General features: G+C 37.0%; 2 protein-coding genes across 2 annotated transcripts in view; one reads left to right on the plus strand and one right to left on the minus strand.

The window, feature by feature from the left end:
* LOC131940908 (uncharacterized) overlaps nucleotides 1–702 on the minus strand; it is a 3,626-nt gene extending 2,924 nt beyond the window's left edge. Inside the window, exon 1 of the mRNA XM_059299816.1 lies at nucleotides 608–702. Coding sequence (XP_059155799.1) covers nucleotides 608–623 — 16 coding nt within the window. The 5' untranslated portion in view covers nucleotides 624–702. The remainder of the gene's footprint in view (nucleotides 1–607) is intronic.
* Nucleotides 703–6,628: 5,926 nt separating this feature from the next.
* Nucleotides 6,629–14,593, plus strand: LOC131940937 (uncharacterized). Its single transcript, XM_059299862.1, has 7 exons — nucleotides 6,629–6,778; nucleotides 8,310–8,424; nucleotides 9,483–9,558; nucleotides 10,350–10,487; nucleotides 10,661–10,733; nucleotides 13,393–13,497; nucleotides 14,220–14,593. The coding sequence occupies exons 2-6, from the start codon at nucleotides 8,311–8,313 to the stop codon at nucleotides 13,493–13,495; spliced, it is 504 nt and encodes a 167-aa protein (XP_059155845.1). The 5' UTR covers nucleotides 6,629–6,778; nucleotide 8,310; the 3' UTR covers nucleotides 13,496–13,497; nucleotides 14,220–14,593.
* Nucleotides 14,594–17,183: the final 2,590 nt, after the last annotated feature.

The following is a 17,183-nucleotide window of genomic DNA, read 5'->3' on the forward strand; positions in this document are numbered from 1 at the left end:
TTTGAATATGTACATCTGCTTGTCCAGCTAGTTGTTCACATTCAAAATATCACTAGAACATGGTAAAACCAGCAGCCATGACGATAAAAGCCAATCTAGTTTTAGTATACAAGTAACTAGTAACCCATGGCAACGGGCTGCCGCCAAAAGGTTGACCACACTGAGAGCCACCGGACCACTGGGCAAAAACATGTCTATGATATAACTTGTAAGAAGGCCAGGACACAGCGTCTTAGTTGAACGCTTAGAATAGAATAGAATAGAATAGAATAGAATAGAATAGAATAGAATAGAATAGAATAGAATAGAATAGAATAGAATAGAATAGAATAGAATAGACTAGAATAGACTAGACTAGACTAGACTAGACTAGACTAGACTAGACTAGACTAGACTAGACTAGACTAGACTAGACTAGACTAGACTAGACTAGACTAGTCTAGACTAGACTAGAATAGAATAGAATAGAATAGAATAGAATAGAATAGAATAGAATAGAATAGAATAGAATAGAATAGAATAGAATAGAATAGAATAGAATAGAATAGAATAGAATAGAATAGAATAGAATAGAATAGAATAGAATAGAATAGAATAGAATACTTACCTGGTTTCGACGCCATTTCGGTAGAAGCTAATCTAATTTCTGTAATCTAAGCTTATAAGTTTGGGCTAGTTTTAGAACTTACACTATAACGACTCATTAAGTAATGATCAGACGTAATAACTACAGCCTAGTTATATACCCTACAATTTACCTCTTCATTAACCTTATTTTTCAAATCTGTTGGTCACGACATTGTCGACATTCTTATTAAATGGATAAACTAATTACCTTGATAATGATATTAATATATATTTTTTACAAGAATAAATATGTGAACAATTCACACTAATTAACCTACCAGCGCGCCACCTCAATGTCACAATCTAGCAGCGGTTTCACAAGTATGTCAGCCCGTTGAGGTGTAAAATACTTTAGACAATTTTTATATGTATCATGACCGTCACAGCAGTCAACGTATCAACTTCAACTTTTGTTACTGTACCGTACTGTACCGCACCGTACCGCACCGCACCGTACCGTACCGTACCGAACCAGACTGGACTGTACCTTCTACTTTCTATCCTGTACCATGTATTACCCTTTATTACCCTTTACTACCCTTTACTACCCTTTATTACCGTGCATTGCCCTGTTTTGCCCTGTAGTACCCTTTATTATCCTTTATTACTGTGATGGGGGGAAATTGTATACATTGCTGTCTGAATCTATACGATGACTACTCCTATAACTAACACTCCAACCATAAACTTGTGATGAGGATGGGAACACTCTTATTTTCCAACGACACTATGTTAACGATATCAACAACTACGATCATAAAATAGAATTAACTTTATTATCAAATGCTATTACTACACAATACAAAACACGTCCTTTTCCTACAATGGCTAACCCCCCAACTGTCTTCACTTCTGCGTTCTACGTCGTCGGTAAGATTGTAGCGCCCTTTACCCTTTACCCTTTACCCTTTACCCTTTACCCTTTACCCTTTACCCTTTACCCTTTACCCTTTACCCTTTACCCTTTACCCTTTACCCTTTACCCTTTACCCTTTACCCTTTACCCTTTACCCTTTACCCTTTACCCTTTACCCTTTACCCTTTACCCTTTACCCTTTACCCTTTACCCTTTACCCTTTACCCTTTACCCTTTACCCTTTACCCTTTACCCTTTACCCTTTACCCTTTACCCTTTACCCTTTACCCTTTACCCTTTACCCTTTACCCTTTACCCTTTACCCTTTACCCTTTACCCTTTACCCTTTACCCTTTACCCTTTACCCTTTACCCTTTACCCTTTACCCTTTACCCTTTACCCTTTACCCTTTACCCTTTACCCTTTACCCTTTACCCTTTACCCTTTACCCTTTACCCTTTACCCTTTACCCTTTACCCTTTACCCTTTACCCTTTACCCTTTACCCTTTACCCTTTACCCTTTACCCTTTACCCTTTACCCTTTACCCTTTACCCTTTACCCTTTACCCTTTACCCTTTACCCTTTACCCTTTACCCTTTACCCTTTACCCTTTACCCTTTACCCTTTACCCTTTACCCTTTACCCTTTACCCTTTACCCTTTACCCTTTACCCTTTACCCTTTACCCTTTACCCTTTACCCTTTACCCTTTACCCTTTACCCTTTACCCTTTACCCTTTACCCTTTACCCTTTACCCTTTACCCTTTACCCTTTACCCTTTACCCTTTACCCTTTACCCTTTACCCTTTACCCTTTACCCTTTACCCTTTACCCTTTACCCTTTACCCTTTACCCTTTACCCTTTACCCTTTACCCTTTACCCTTTACCCTTTACCCTTTACCCTTTACCCTTTACCCTTTACCCTTTACCCTTTACCCTTTACCCTTTACCCTTTACCCTTTACCCTTTACCCTTTACCCTTTACCCTTTACCCTTTACCCTTTACCCTTTACCCTTTACCCTTTACCCTTTACCCTTTACCCTTTACCCTTTACCCTTTACCCTTTACCCTTTACCCTTTACCCTTTACCCTTTACCCTTTACCCTTTACCCTTTACCCTTTACCCTTTACCCTTTACCCTTTACCCTTTACCCTTTACCCTTTACCCTTTACCCTTTACCCTTTACCCTTTACCCTTTACCCTTTACCCTTTACCCTTTACCCTTTACCCTTTACCCTTTACCCTTTACCCTTTACCCTTTACCCTTTACCCTTTACCCTTTACCCTTTACCCTTTACCCTTTACCCTTTACCCTTTACCCTTTACCCTTTACCCTTTACCCTTTACCCTTTACCCTTTACCCTTTACCCTTTACCCTTTACCCTTTACCCTTTACCCTTTACCCTTTACCCTTTACCCTTTACCCTTTACCCTTTACCCTTTACCCTTTACCCTTTACCCTTTACCCTTTACCCTTTACCCTTTACCCTTTACCCTTTACCCTTTACCCTTTACCCTTTACCCTTTACCCTTTACCCTTTACCCTTTACCCTTTACCCTTTACCCTTTACCCTTTACCCTTTACCCTTTACCCTTTACCCTTTACCCTTTACCCTTTACCCTTTACCCTTTACCCTTTACCCTTTACCCTTTACCCTTTACCCTTTGCCCTTTGCCCTTTGCCCTTTGCCCTTTGCCCTTTGCCCTTTGCCCTTTGCCCTTTGCCCTTTGCCCTTTGCCCTTTGCCCTTTGCCCTTTGCCCTTTGCCCTTTACCCTTTGCCCTTTGCCCTTTGCCCTTTGCCCTTTGCCCTTTGCCCTTTGCCCTTTGCCCTTTACCCTTTACCCTTTACCCTTTACCCTTTACCCTTTACCCTTTACCCTTTACCCTTTACCCTTTACCCTTTACCCTTTACCCTTTACCCTTTACCCTTTACCCTTTACCCTTTACCCTTTACCCTTTACCCTTTACCCTTTACCCTTTACCCTTTACCCTTTACCCTTTACCCTTTACCCTTTACCCTTTACCCTTTACCCTTTACCCTTTACCCTTTACCCTTTACCCTTTACCCTTTACCCTAAAAAAAGTAAAAAGAAATTTTGTATCGCTAAATATGTATTGAAATTCTAGCATTTACGAAGTGACCCATTTATTTAAAATAATTAGTGGTTCGTTTTTATATATTCAAGAAAATCTTTTATATTCCCTTTACTTAATGCATAATTTCATGAAAACTGTTATTAACATAAGGTTCATGTTATCATGACACAAGGTTCATGTCATCATGACACAAGGTTCATGTCATCATGACACAAGGTTCATGTCATCATGACACAAGGTTCATGTCATCATGACACAAGGTTCATGTCATCATGACACAAGGTTCATGTCATCACGACACAAGGTTCATGTCATCATGACACAAGGTTCATGTCATCACGACACAAGGTTCATGTCATCATGACACAAGGTTCATGTCATCACGACACAAGGTTCATGTCATCATGACACAAGGTTCATGTCATCATGACACATGGGCAGCGAAAGATGTACAAATTTGAATGTATGAATGGCTCCATTAACACACGATCTTAGTTTTGTATTAGATGCTGGTTCATTTACCATTAATTACTTCACGTACTAACCAGCAAGTTATTGTTTTTGTTAATATTGAAGCTACCCTGCTTTATAATTGACAGATAGACCGTTTTACATTTGAATGATATGCCTTTACGTGACAGATAGACCTTTCTACATGTCATAACGTAACTGATAAACAATTTAACTTTTGCATTGAGGTATATAACCCACAACTAGCAAACGGGAGTGGATTATAGATATAAGGTCTTGACTGTATGATCCACAAATGCGGCCTATGTCAAGGGAAGTTCTAGTTGCAAAGCTTGGGGTTAAGATTTACGACTTGACTTAGTATGAATGTGCATTAACTACGTATTAGGAAATTAATGTTACCAGATAAAGTATTGTGTTAGCATCTGGGTTGATTGTTTGAAAAGAATTGTCACTTACTGTAATATAAAAATATAATTAAATATCGAATGTCGAAAATGTTACACAAAAATAATGATGTCATTAATTAAAATTAAACCCCAAATTTATTCGTCTAATATCAGAAGTGTATGTAGATATATAAAAAAAAATCATAAAAATAGTTTTAATAACAAGCTATTATGTAATTTTTAAACATCGTGCCTGTCCCTGCGCGTTGCCGAAGTTTCAGAAGAAATAGTTTAAGGGTTTCATCATTCCGTTACCAATCCGATATTCCTAGACGTGTGAGCTTGTTTTCTAACTTTTCAAAGTTTCATGATGATCGGATGAAAGGTGTAGTAATACATAAAGAAAACCCCACAAACACACATACTTTCTTTTTTACAAGCTTTTGTTTAACTTTCTTCCTCTGTCGTCATGTCATTATAGATCTAAACGGGCGAGCGAAATTGCAAGCACTTCTAACTGACAGATTCGTTTCAAAGTTGATACGTGGGTCAAGACTTGAAGATAATGCAATATGACTTTATATTTGACTTAATTGGATGTGTAACTATATTTCACTAATTAATTAAAATAGTCTAAATTAAATAGGTTGTCCTATTACTCTTTAATAATATTATTTAACCCCCCCCCCCCCCAACCCCCCCCCCCCCCCTCCCCGTCAAAAAAAAACAGTAGCATTAGGACATCACACCCAATCAACGACTCACGTGTCGTATATTGAGAGAGATAGAGAGAGAGAGAGAGAGAGAGAGAGATACGAGTGCGGATAGCTCTATGATACGTTAGGAATAGGTTACGTATAGGTTTAGATATAGGTATATGTATATGTTTAGGAATATGTGTAGTTGTGGGTATATGTGTAGGTGCATGTGTAGGTGTAGGCGTAGGGTTTTAAGTTTATGTTTGTGGTTGAGGTTGTGGTGATGGTTGATATAATGTTTATATTTATATATATATGCTTATATTTGTGTGTTCGTATTTATGTGTTGAGGTTGTAGTGAGAGTTGGGTTGATGTTTATGTTTTTGATTGGGTTTGAATTTGAGTTAATTTTTTAGTATTTGGTTGTTATTTTAGACGTAGAAATGTGCGGAGGGGATAGCGTTTACTTTTGTGGTAAAAGTTGTGGTGAGGGTTAGGGTTTATGTTTATCTTTTGTGTTTATGCTGTTGCTTGTTTTAGACGTAGAAGTGCAAAAAAGAGGATAAAGTTGATATCTGTTACTCTGTTCGTTTAAGTTTATGGTTATGGTTTGGTGTTTATATGTTACGGTTAAGAGTTAAGTTTTTGGGTTATACAGAGGCGTAGCGATGGGGGGGGGGGGGGGGAAGGGGGGGGGGACATATGTCCCCGGGCGTCGACTTAGGGGGCGCGAAAATGGGTTGGAAAAAGTAATCAAAAGTTTGAGGGGGGGTGTGCAAATCTAAAGTTTGTCCCCGGGCGCCGGGAAGGGTCGCTACGCCTCTGGGGTTCACAGATACGTCTTTCACAAAAGCCAGTGCAGAGCCTGGCCGGTACGGCTAGTACTTTATAAAGAAAACCTTGATTCACATTTTCAAATTCAAGGAGTAAAGTAATCATCTACTTAAGTAACATTTCAAGTCACAGCACATTGTCTTCGAGTCTTGACCTACGTGAAAAGTGTAAAATAACTCGGTCCGGTACAAATTTTGCTCGCAATCTTTCCGACTAAGACGGACACACGACAGAGAAATCAAGCTAATGTAAGATGTGTGTGTGTTTTTTTTTTTTGAGAAATCGGAAATTAGGTCAAAATGTGTCCAAAAACACAGAAAGAATTAGGTCTTCTACATATATCTGTGAAATTGTGTCAAAACTAAAACAGTACTTAATTTACAGGCTTTTGAAAACCGAAAAGTTGAGACAGAACTATCAATTTGATTTAATTCTTCTATTTGAAATTTCTTCAAACAAGCTGTAACTGTAGGCCTACCCAAGTTATCGTGTACACAAACATACATAGGGACAAAATTGAAAAACTGTGTATTCCCGAGTCAGGGAGGTGTAAAACTATTACAATACTTCCTCTATCTATACTCTATATATCAGAAAGTAAAAAAAGAGAAGTGCGCACTTTTGCACATCGAAAACTTTATTGCACCACTAAAAACCGGAAAGCGAATTTTTGGAAAATGACGTTTTATGTCAATTTGATTTAGATCTAGAATCTAGATTCTAGTTTAAAAGATAAAAAGAACAAAGTCCGTTATAGAATCGTCAAGGCTAGTATCAGAGTTAAGTGATACATTTAAAGTAAGGAATGTGATTCTTTTTAGATCTAGTATTGCCTTGTTTTGACTCCATTGCTTGCTTGCAGTTACCAAAAATAAAGTGACCGCTATTTGATTTCTAGAGGTTATAATTATAATACAAACTAGATCTAGATCTATGTTAGATCTTACTAACTAACCCTTGTCATCAACAAATCGTTTAACTTGTGCTAATTTTTTTTTTATCAAACACATGGTATATTAATCAAGTTATGGTATTTATGTTTTCATTTTTCTTTTTAACAACATATAAAACGAAATGTTGATTATATGCATTTGAATGTTGATCTACCTACCCTCCTCGTTTTGCAAGGCTTTAATTAAAATAGAAACAGTTTTTAGTACTGACAGCGTTATCACGTGACATTGTCACCTACCTCTGATATATATTAATGTCACATTCATGTGACTTATGTCATTCATTGTCGGATTCTCGTGATGTGTGCCATTGTCACCTTTAACTGTTACATGTCATTTTCTACTTCGCGTTATGTGTCACTGTCGACTTCAAGCAATCTGTTTTACTGTCACCATTACGTGATGTATTTCATTGTCACCCACCTCTGATGTGTATTGATGTCACTGTCACGTGATGTGTGTCATTGTCGGCTAGGTGTGATTGTGTCACTGTCAACTTTACGTGATGTATGATATTGTCACCTTCACGTGATGTAAGATATTGTCAACTTCACGTGACGTATGATATTGTCAACTTCACGTGACGTATGATATTGTCAACTTCACGTGACGGATGATATTGTCAACTTCACGTGACGTATGGTATTGTCAACTTCACCTGACGTATGATATTGTCAACTTTACGTGACGTATGATATTGTCAACTTCACGTGACGTATGATATTGTCAACTTCACGTGATGTATGATATTGTCAACTTCACGTGATTTGTGATATTGTCAACTTCACGTGACGTATGATATTGTCAACTTCACGTGACGTGTGATATTGTCAACTTCACGTGACGTATGATATTGTCAACTTCACGTGACGTATGATATTGTCAACTTCATGTGATGTATGATATTGTCAACTTCACGTGACGGATGATATTGTCAACTTCACGTGACGTGTGATATTGTCAACTTCACGTGATGTATGATATTGTCAACTTCACGTGACGGATGATATTGTCAACTTCACGTGACGTGTGATATTGTCAACTTCACGTGACGTGTGATATTGTCAACTTCACGTGATGTGCAATAAAGTAGACTTAAATCAAAGTTCTGAACTAAAGACTTTCGCGATATTAGATGTGAATGAATGTAAAACAGCAATGCATGGCTGTTGTGCTTTCAATAGTGTTATGTTGATCGAGCAATGTACTTTCTACCTTTAACTCTATAGAATTAACAATTTTTGTTTGTTTACTAGTACCATTGTTTGGTAAACAATAGTAAACATTAATCTTAGCTGCAATTTAAGATAACTAATTAGTAATTTGGCAAACCCTTAGAACAAGCAGAAGTATAGCGTTGAACTTTGTATCCGCAGAATGAGTCTCAGTACGTTTATTTCCAAGTTTATCAGCTTTATAATGGGAGGATTGACATTCATTTTCTTCAACCTCAGCATTTTCAGCCCATATTGGGGTGGAATCACCAACATAGTAAGTCAGCTGTCTGGTCATAGCATGTCTATGGAATTTTATTGTGACCTGTTGGATAAAAGTATTTGGTGATCTAATAAATGGCGATGTGTGCTAGTGTTTGTGAAGTTTTTGTGTCAGAATGCTTGGTAAGTAGTGGTTAGGGAAATGTGAAATGCTGACTTGTTGAATATTAATTATATATGTTACGGTAAAAAAACGAGCTTAAAATCGACAGCATATATCGCAGATTTGCCAGCCAATAAGCTCACTGGCCGGGATTCCCTGGCCAATGTCCAAAGAACTTTAAAACAGAGAGCATATTTCTTATATTGGCTGGCCAATGCAAGCACTGGCCGGGATGTACTGGCCAATTTTCGAAGTAGACTGCGTGTAATAGCGTTTTATTTATTCTGCATTGTGAGCAACGTATTGCTCGGCTGACGTGTGTATAGCATTCTAAATGCCATGTGACATGGAGCAAGGGGACTGGCAGACCAAAAAGTTGACAATGAAAAAAATCCATATCCTACTTCGTGTTCAAAAATAGTGTGTGTGTGTGTATGTGGATTGTGTGTGTGTGTGTGTATGCATGTGTGTGTGTGTGAGTGTGATTTGAAGTCAAACGTAATAAAAGTTCATCTTGTTGCAACTAGTGAAACTCTAGCTTGAAAATATAGCACACTAAAATAGTTTGAATGTATCTTTAATTTTATTAAATATTCAATTAGACCTAATTCCATGATGATAAGCGTATACAAACACCCAAGATCAGCTCATGTTCTTCTCACTCGGACTTAGGCTAATCACCACTAACAAATCCGTGAACTGGCCGGCCTATGGCAGACTTTCGACGGTCAATGCGTGAACTAGCAGATTTCGGGATTTGACTGTAACATATATATATATATATATATATATATATATATATATATATATATATATATATATATATATATAATTATATGCAGGAAAGTGTGTGCAAGTTAACTAAGATTATACAATGCTATTTGTAATTTACGATGTCTAAAAATGTATCTTGGCAAATCAATTGTTTTTCTTCTCTTTTAACTGAACAGTTTGGCAACGTTATTGCCGTCCAGAATTTGTATTTTTCCTGCGATCTAAATACGTGTACAGATCTTGAGGGCGGGGGTAAGCTCATGCCATTAGCGTTTAAGTGAATGTATTGACGTGTAATCGTATGTGGTGATGTTTATTCAGTTGTGTTGACGTGTAATCGTATGTGTTGATGTTTAATCAGTTGTATTGACGTGTAATCGTCTGTGTTGATGTTTAATCAGTTGTATTGCCGTGTAATTGTGTGTGTTGATGTTTATTCAGTTGTGTTGACGTGTAATTGTGTGTGTTTATGTTTATTCAGTTGTGTTGACGTGTAATCGTATGTGTTGATGTTTATTCAGTTGTATTGCCGTGTAATTGTGTGTGTTGATGTTTATTCAGTTGTGTTGACGTGTAATTGTGTGTGTTGATGTTTAATCAGTTGTGTTGACGTGTAATTGTGTGTGTTGATGTTTATTCAGTTGTGTTGACGTGTAATTGTGTGTGTTGATGTTTATTCAGTTGTATTGACGTGTAATTGTGTGTGTTGATGTTTAATCAGTTGTGTTGACGTGCAACCGTATACGATGACGCGTAATCGTGTGTGTTATGGTGTTTCACACATATATTACATGCACTCAGTGTTTTTACCTATATGTTTTTTATTTTGAAATACGCCTCATCCTGCCATACTTCCTCGTTACCCAAATGGAAATGATCAAATCCCCCCCTCTTGAAGCTCTGTAACTGTGCCATTAGCCGGCTAACCTGATTTAGCAGTTCTTTAATTGTGCCATTAGCCGGCTAACCTGATTTAGCAGTTCTGTAACCGTGCCATTAGCCGGCTAACCTGATTTAGCAGTTGTATCTTTTATTTCTTTCAGCCCTAGTAAACACATGTAAAACTATCGTCAGCATCATGCTTATCGTCTATTATGCCAGTGTCATTCTGCAAATTCTGGCATTTTTTCTTAGCTTTCTGCGCCTGACCCGTGTGTATGGCTTTATTTACCTCGGATTAGGTGAGTTATGAAGTGATGGAAGCTAAAACTTTTTTTTCTTACTTTTTTCATTTGGGAAGTTAAAACGTATCTGACCCAGCCATTTCTTGTTCTCATACATTTGTCATTGTTATGCAACTATTTTACCTGATGGTATGCAGCTGTTTCATTACTATATCATTCCCTCCCCCCAGCTGTAGGTGTGCTGATGTTGCTCATTGTCTTCCCGACCGCCGTGTATCCACTAGATGCGGAACCAGGTCGCGAGTAAGGCTAAACTCTTTCAACATTTGCCGCCATTACGACATTTAGACTGTTCATTTCATCGTAGGCTAAAGCTAAACTCTTTCAACATTTGCCGCCATTACGACATTTAGACTGTTCATTTCATCGTAGGCTAAAGCTAAACTCTTTCAACATTTGCCGCCATTACGACATTTAGACTGTTCATTTCATCGTAGGCTAAAGCTAAACTCTTTCAACATTTGCCGCCATTACGACATTTAGACTGTTCATTTCATCGTAGGCTAAAGCTAAACTCTTTCAACATTTGCCGCCATTACGACATTTAGACTGTTCATTTCATCGTAGGCTAAAGCTAAACTCTTTCAACATTTGCAGCAATTACGACATTTAGACTGTTCATTTCATCGTAGGCTAAAGCTAAACTCTTTCAACATTTGCAGCAATTACGACATTTAGACTGTTCATTTCATCGTAGGCTAAAGCTAAACTGTTTCAACATTTGCAGCAATTACGACATTTAGACTGTTCATTTCATCGTAGGCTAAAGCTAAACCCTTTCAACATTTGCAGCAATTACGACATTTAGAAGGTTCATTTCATCGTAGGCTAAAGCTAAACTCTTTCAACATTTGCAGCAATTACAACATTTAGACTGTTCATTTCATCGTAGGCTAAAGCTAAACTCTTTCAACATTTGCAGCAATTACGACATTTAGACTGTTCATTTCATCGTAGGCTAAAGCTAAACTGTTTCAACATTTGCAGCAATTACGACATTTAGACTGTTCATTTCATCGTAGGCTAAAGCTAAACTCTTTCAACATTTGCAGCAATTACGACATTTAGACTGTTCATTTCATCGTAGGCTAAAGCTAAACTCTTTCAACATTTGCAGCAATTACGACATTTAGACTGTTCATTTCATCGTAGGCTAAAGCTAAACTCTTTCAACATTTGCAGCAATTACGACATTTAGACTGTTCATTTCATCGTAGGCTAAAGCTAAACTCTTTCAACATTTGCAGCAATTACGACATTTAGACTGTTCATTTCATCGTAGGCTAAAGCTAAACTGTTTCAACATTTGCAGCAATTACGACATTTAGACTGTTCATTTCATCGTAGGCTAAAGCTAAACTCTTTCAACATTTGCCGCCATTACGACATTTAGACTGTTCATTTCATCGTAGGCTAAAGCTAAACTCTTTCAACATTTGCCGCCATTACGACATTTAGACTGTTCATTTCATCGTAGGCTAAAGCTAAACTCTTTCAACATTTGCCGCCATTACGACATTTAGACTGTTCATTTCATCGTAGGCTAAAGCTAAACTCTTTCAACATTTGCAGCAATTACGACATTTAGACTGTTCATTTCATCGTAGGCTAAAGCTAAACTCTTTCAACATTTGCCGCCATTACGACATTTAGACTGTTCATTTCATCGTAGGCTAAAGCTAAACTCTTTCAACATTTGCAGCAATTACGACATTTAGACTGTTCATTTCATCGTAGGCTAAAGCTAAACCCTTTCAACATTTGCAGCAATTACGACATTTAGAAGGTTCATTTCATCGTAGGCTAAAGCTAAACTCTTTCAACATTTGCAGCAATTACAACATTTAGACTGTTCATTTCATCGTAGGCTAAAGCTAAACTCTTTCAACATTTGCAGCAATTACGACATTTAGACTGTTCATTTCATCGTAGGCTAAAGCTAAACTGTTTCAACATTTGCAGCAATTACGACATTTAGACTGTTCATTTCATCGTAGGCTAAAGCTAAACTCTTTCAACATTTGCAGCAATTACGACATTTAGACTGTTCATTTCATCGTAGGCTAAAGCTAAACTCTTTCAACATTTGCAGCAATTACGACATTTAGACTGTTCATTTCATCGTAGGCTAAAGCTAAACTCTTTCAACATTTGCAGCAATTACGACATTTAGACTGTTCATTTCATCGTAGGCTAAAGCTAAACTCTTTCAACATTTGCAGCAATTACGACATTTAGACTGTTCATTTCATCGTAGGCTAAAGCTAAACTGTTTCAACATTTGCAGCAATTACGACATTTAGACTGTTCATTTCATCGTAGGCTAAAGCTAAACTGTTTCAACATTTGCAGCAATTACGACATTTAGACTGTTCATTTCATCGTAGGCCAGCAACATTTATTGGATCTAAGCAGAAGGCTAAAAATGTAACTGGCTCCAGCTGTAGACTCTATAAACAATCATGTGAACAAATGAACAAATATTTTACACCCATGTGGACAAATGAACAAATATTTTACACCCATGTTGACAAACCCACAAATATTTTACACCCATGTTCACAAACCAACAAATATTTTACACCCATGTTGACAAACGAACAAATTAATGTCCAGTAAATAATGGATTAAACTACTTATAAGAGCAGTTAATTTTAACAAAAACCACCTACATTTAATGTTTGTATTATCAACCTTAAAATAAGTGGATAGGTATATGCATATAGCTCATTGAAGTTAAAAGATAATCAGCAGAGTCGGGTCTTTAGACCCAATTAAACTGGTGATCTGGGTTAGTACGGCTAGGTCTGTAATTGTTTCTATACTGCAACTTAATCGGATGATTTGGATAGAGTTTCTATTCTAGCATTGAATGTTGATAGATTGCTTATATGTTTTGCAGCTTGTTGTGGGGATATTGGTGTCTCCTATTCACATTCTTTTTGCTGTTGGGCACCGCTTCGGACTGCCTGAGATTTACCAACGACACCTACCCAGGAATCTGAAGGTAATTTGTTATATCATTATAAGACACCTACCCAGGAATCTGAAGGTAATTTGTTATATCATTATAAGAAACCTACCCAGGAATCTGAAGGTAATGTGTTATATCATTATAAGAAACCTACCCAGGAATCTGAAGGTAATTTGTTATATCATTATAAGACACCTACCCAGGAATCTGAAGGTAATTTGTTATATCATTATAAGAAACCTACCCAGGAATCTGAAGGTAATGTGTTATATCATTATTAGACACCTACCCAGGAATCTGAAGGTAATTTGTTATATCATTATAAGACACCTTCCCAGAAATCTGAAGGTAATTTGTTATATTTTGGAATAATATGAGATCAAAGTCAAACTTCGTATGATTATAGGTTAATTTCTATTTTCAAAATGACCTCACAATATTTTTAAAACACCCTACGATGCATGAACATGTTTGCCCTTAAGTATCACATAAAAATAAATAAATAAAAAAAACATTAATAAAGAAAGAAAATAATATTTTTGGGTTCATAACCTCTTAAGAAATGCATATGGAACACACGTGAGCAATATAACAAGCATAGATTATAGATCAATAAAACCATGCATTTCTGCCGCCACTCACGTTCACAAAACTGGAGCTTGACCTTCTCTGCTTCTGCTCTACTTATTGTATTAAAACAAATCATCCTCAAACTATTGTACGTAAATGAACTAATTCATTTTTTTTTCTAACAGAGAAAATGTTCCAGCGCTAGACGTCTTGGATATGAAACACCTCCATTCACTGCCTGAACTTTGTAATTTTGAAAATATGTTAATATTTATAATTAGTACTTTAATCAATACAATTAAGTTATTTATTTTATGTTATTATCATTTTATTATAAGTAGCATTGGTAGCATTAGTTTAATTTTTTTTCTTATTCTTAGTATGCTTTATAAGCTTAATCATTATAACTGTAATCTGTATCATCATCTTTAAGTGTATTCATAGCAGCATCATCAAAATAGTTAATGTCATTAACTATTGTCATTATAATTAATATAGTAATCTGCATTATAATTGCTATCCTTTCAGTTATTAAAGTTGTTATAGTATTTACAGTTTACACTGCGAATTGAATTATTGTGTATGTGCCTGACTGCAAAAAATATATATAGTCTGTGTTTTAAAAAGAAACGTCACATTTTGTTGGGAAATTATTAAGCTTAAACAATTCCTTTTCCATTTTCGGCTTTTTCACTCTAAATTGTTTAACTATGTTATCAAGAAAGCGAGAGTGATCTCCGCTAAACTTTCTTGAATATTCTTATACGAGCCGGCCCGCGGCATAACATACGCCGCTATTTAGTTGTTTCTAATTTTCAATAATTCATAATTTGTGAATTCGACAGTACCAACGCTGACACTGAAAATATTTCTTTAAAACACTATAAGTAGCTCGTTAAGGACCATAACCCCCCCCCCCCCCACCCCTTCCTTCCCTCCCCCCCCCCTCCTCCCCCCCCCCCCCCTACGTTTAAAATCGTTGTAAACATTTAGAGTGAACACAGCTCACTAAAACCATGTAGGGGTGGGGAGGTAGGGAGAGCGTTTGCAGCTTGTTTTCTAACGGCTCGAAGAAGAGAATTATATATATAGATAGGACTACGGGTTGGCAACTCGGGATATAAACATGATTGTTAATCCATTTTTAAATACTTAAACTTTAAAAAATAGAATAGAATCTGGTGGGAAAAAGAATTGCACACCAAGTAAACGACAAAAAATAACAGTGGGGAATATTAGTGATTTATAAATTCATGAGGAATCAAAATTTGATAGAAGGCAGAGAATTAGATCTGTTACTCACATGTGAAATTTCATTTATCATTCAGAAACAGTACTCAAGTTATAGGCTTTTGAACTCACTGAAAAGTTAATACAGAACGTACGGACAAAATTGCAAATACAAAACGTCGAGATTTGTGAAAAACTCGATTTTTTTGCATGATTACAATACTTCCTCTATAATTCGTATACGAGAAAGTAAAAAAAGCGATTTTCTATTACAATTTTTAAAAGAATTAAATAATTCTCACCTTCATACATGAGTAACATAGGACTTGTAGCCAGGTAACTTAGGACATGTAGCCAGGTAACATAGGACATGTAGTCAGGTAACATAGGACATGTAGCCAGGTAACATAGGACATGTAGCAAGGTAACATAGGATATGTAGCCAGGTAACATAGGACATGTAGCCAGGTAACACACCACATGTAGCCAGGTAATATAGGACATGTAGCCAGGTAACAGGACATGTAGCCAGGTAATATAGGACTTGTAGCCAGGTAACATAGGACATGTAGCCAGGTAACATAGGACATGTAGCCAGGTAACATAGGACATGTAGCCAGGTAACATAGGACATGTAGCCAGGTAACAGGACATGTAGCCAGGTAACATAGGACATGTAGCCAGATAACATAGGACATGTAGCCAGGTAACATAGGACATGTAGCCAGGTAACAGGACATGTAGCCAGGTAACATAGGACATGTAGCCAGATAACATAGGACATGTAGCCAGGTAACATAGGACATGTAGACAGGTAACTTAGGACATGTAGCCAGGTAACAGGACATGTAGCCAGGTAACGTAGGACATGTAGCCAGGTAACAGGACATGTAGCCAGGTAAAGTAGGACATGTAGCCAGGTAAAGTAGGACATGTAGCCAGGTAACATAGGACATGTAGCCAGGTAACATAGGACATGTAGCCAGGTAACATAGGACATGTAGCCAGGTAACATAGGACATGTAGCCAGGTAACAGGACATGTAGCTAGGTAACATAGGACATGTAGCCAGGTAACATACGATTTCATGTAGTTAGGAAAAAAACAAGTTAATAAAAAGTCTAGTGACAATTTAAGCGCAATTTCCTTATGTTATCCATAACAATTTTTAATTTTTTGTGACCGAACGAAAGGATATTTTTTTTGCGCTAAAAACCTACACGATACTCAGTTTAAATTAAAAATATCATCCTAGGCCTACACGATGCTCAGTTTAAAAATTCTTAATTAATTTTTTGTGACCGAACGAAAGGATATTTTTGAAAACTTTCTTCGGCAATGTTTTTTCTAAATTATGGCAGAAATCGATTGGTAAATGTTTTAAGTCGCTAACTGGTCTGGTTGCCGAGATATGGACCAAAAACTGCATTTGTTCGAGGTTTTTTGGCTTTTCCGGGAAATCCAGGAAAGAATTCCGGGTTTTTTTTTGGCCCACAATCATCCTTGGAACTTGCTTAACATATTTGCTTTTGGAACTAGTCCTCGATATTGCTTCGTTGAGGAGGAGATACGACTTAAAGCTGCGGACACACATCCATCCATCCATCCATTCAGAAATGACGAGTTAATAATCGCAATTGTCCGTATGGAAATTGCGCTAAAAAGTACATGTTGAAAGGTGCTACTTGAAAATACAGCCCGATATATGAAAGCGATAAGATAAGTCATACGGTATCCACAGTCATGAAACAAAGCGCATTAAACAGTGTAATATATGACACATAAAGAAGTCTATTATAGGAGAAAGGTCTGGTTAGGTTAGGTTAGGTTAGGTTAGGTTAGGTTAGGTTAGGTTAGGTTAGGTTAGCTTAGCTTAGCTTAGCTTACCTTAGCTTAGCTTAGCTTAACTTAGGTTAGGT

This window comes from Physella acuta, unplaced genomic scaffold, assembly GCF_028476545.2.
Source record: "Physella acuta isolate Inbredline_101_S28 unplaced genomic scaffold, ASM2847654v3 ptg000335l, whole genome shotgun sequence".
Lineage (NCBI taxonomy): Eukaryota > Metazoa > Mollusca > Gastropoda > Physidae > Physella > Physella acuta.

Coding starts and splice junctions, on each gene's coding strand:
- LOC131940937 (XM_059299862.1), top strand. CDS start 8,311: ATGAGTCTCAGTACGTTTATTTCCAAGTTTATCAGCTTTATAATGGGA. Junction 8,425..9,482: donor GGGGTGGAATCACCAACATA/GTAAGTCAGCTG, acceptor TTAACTGAACAG/TTTGGCAACGTTATTGCCGT. Junction 9,559..10,349: donor TACAGATCTTGAGGGCGGGG/GTAAGCTCATGC, acceptor TATTTCTTTCAG/CCCTAGTAAACACATGTAAA.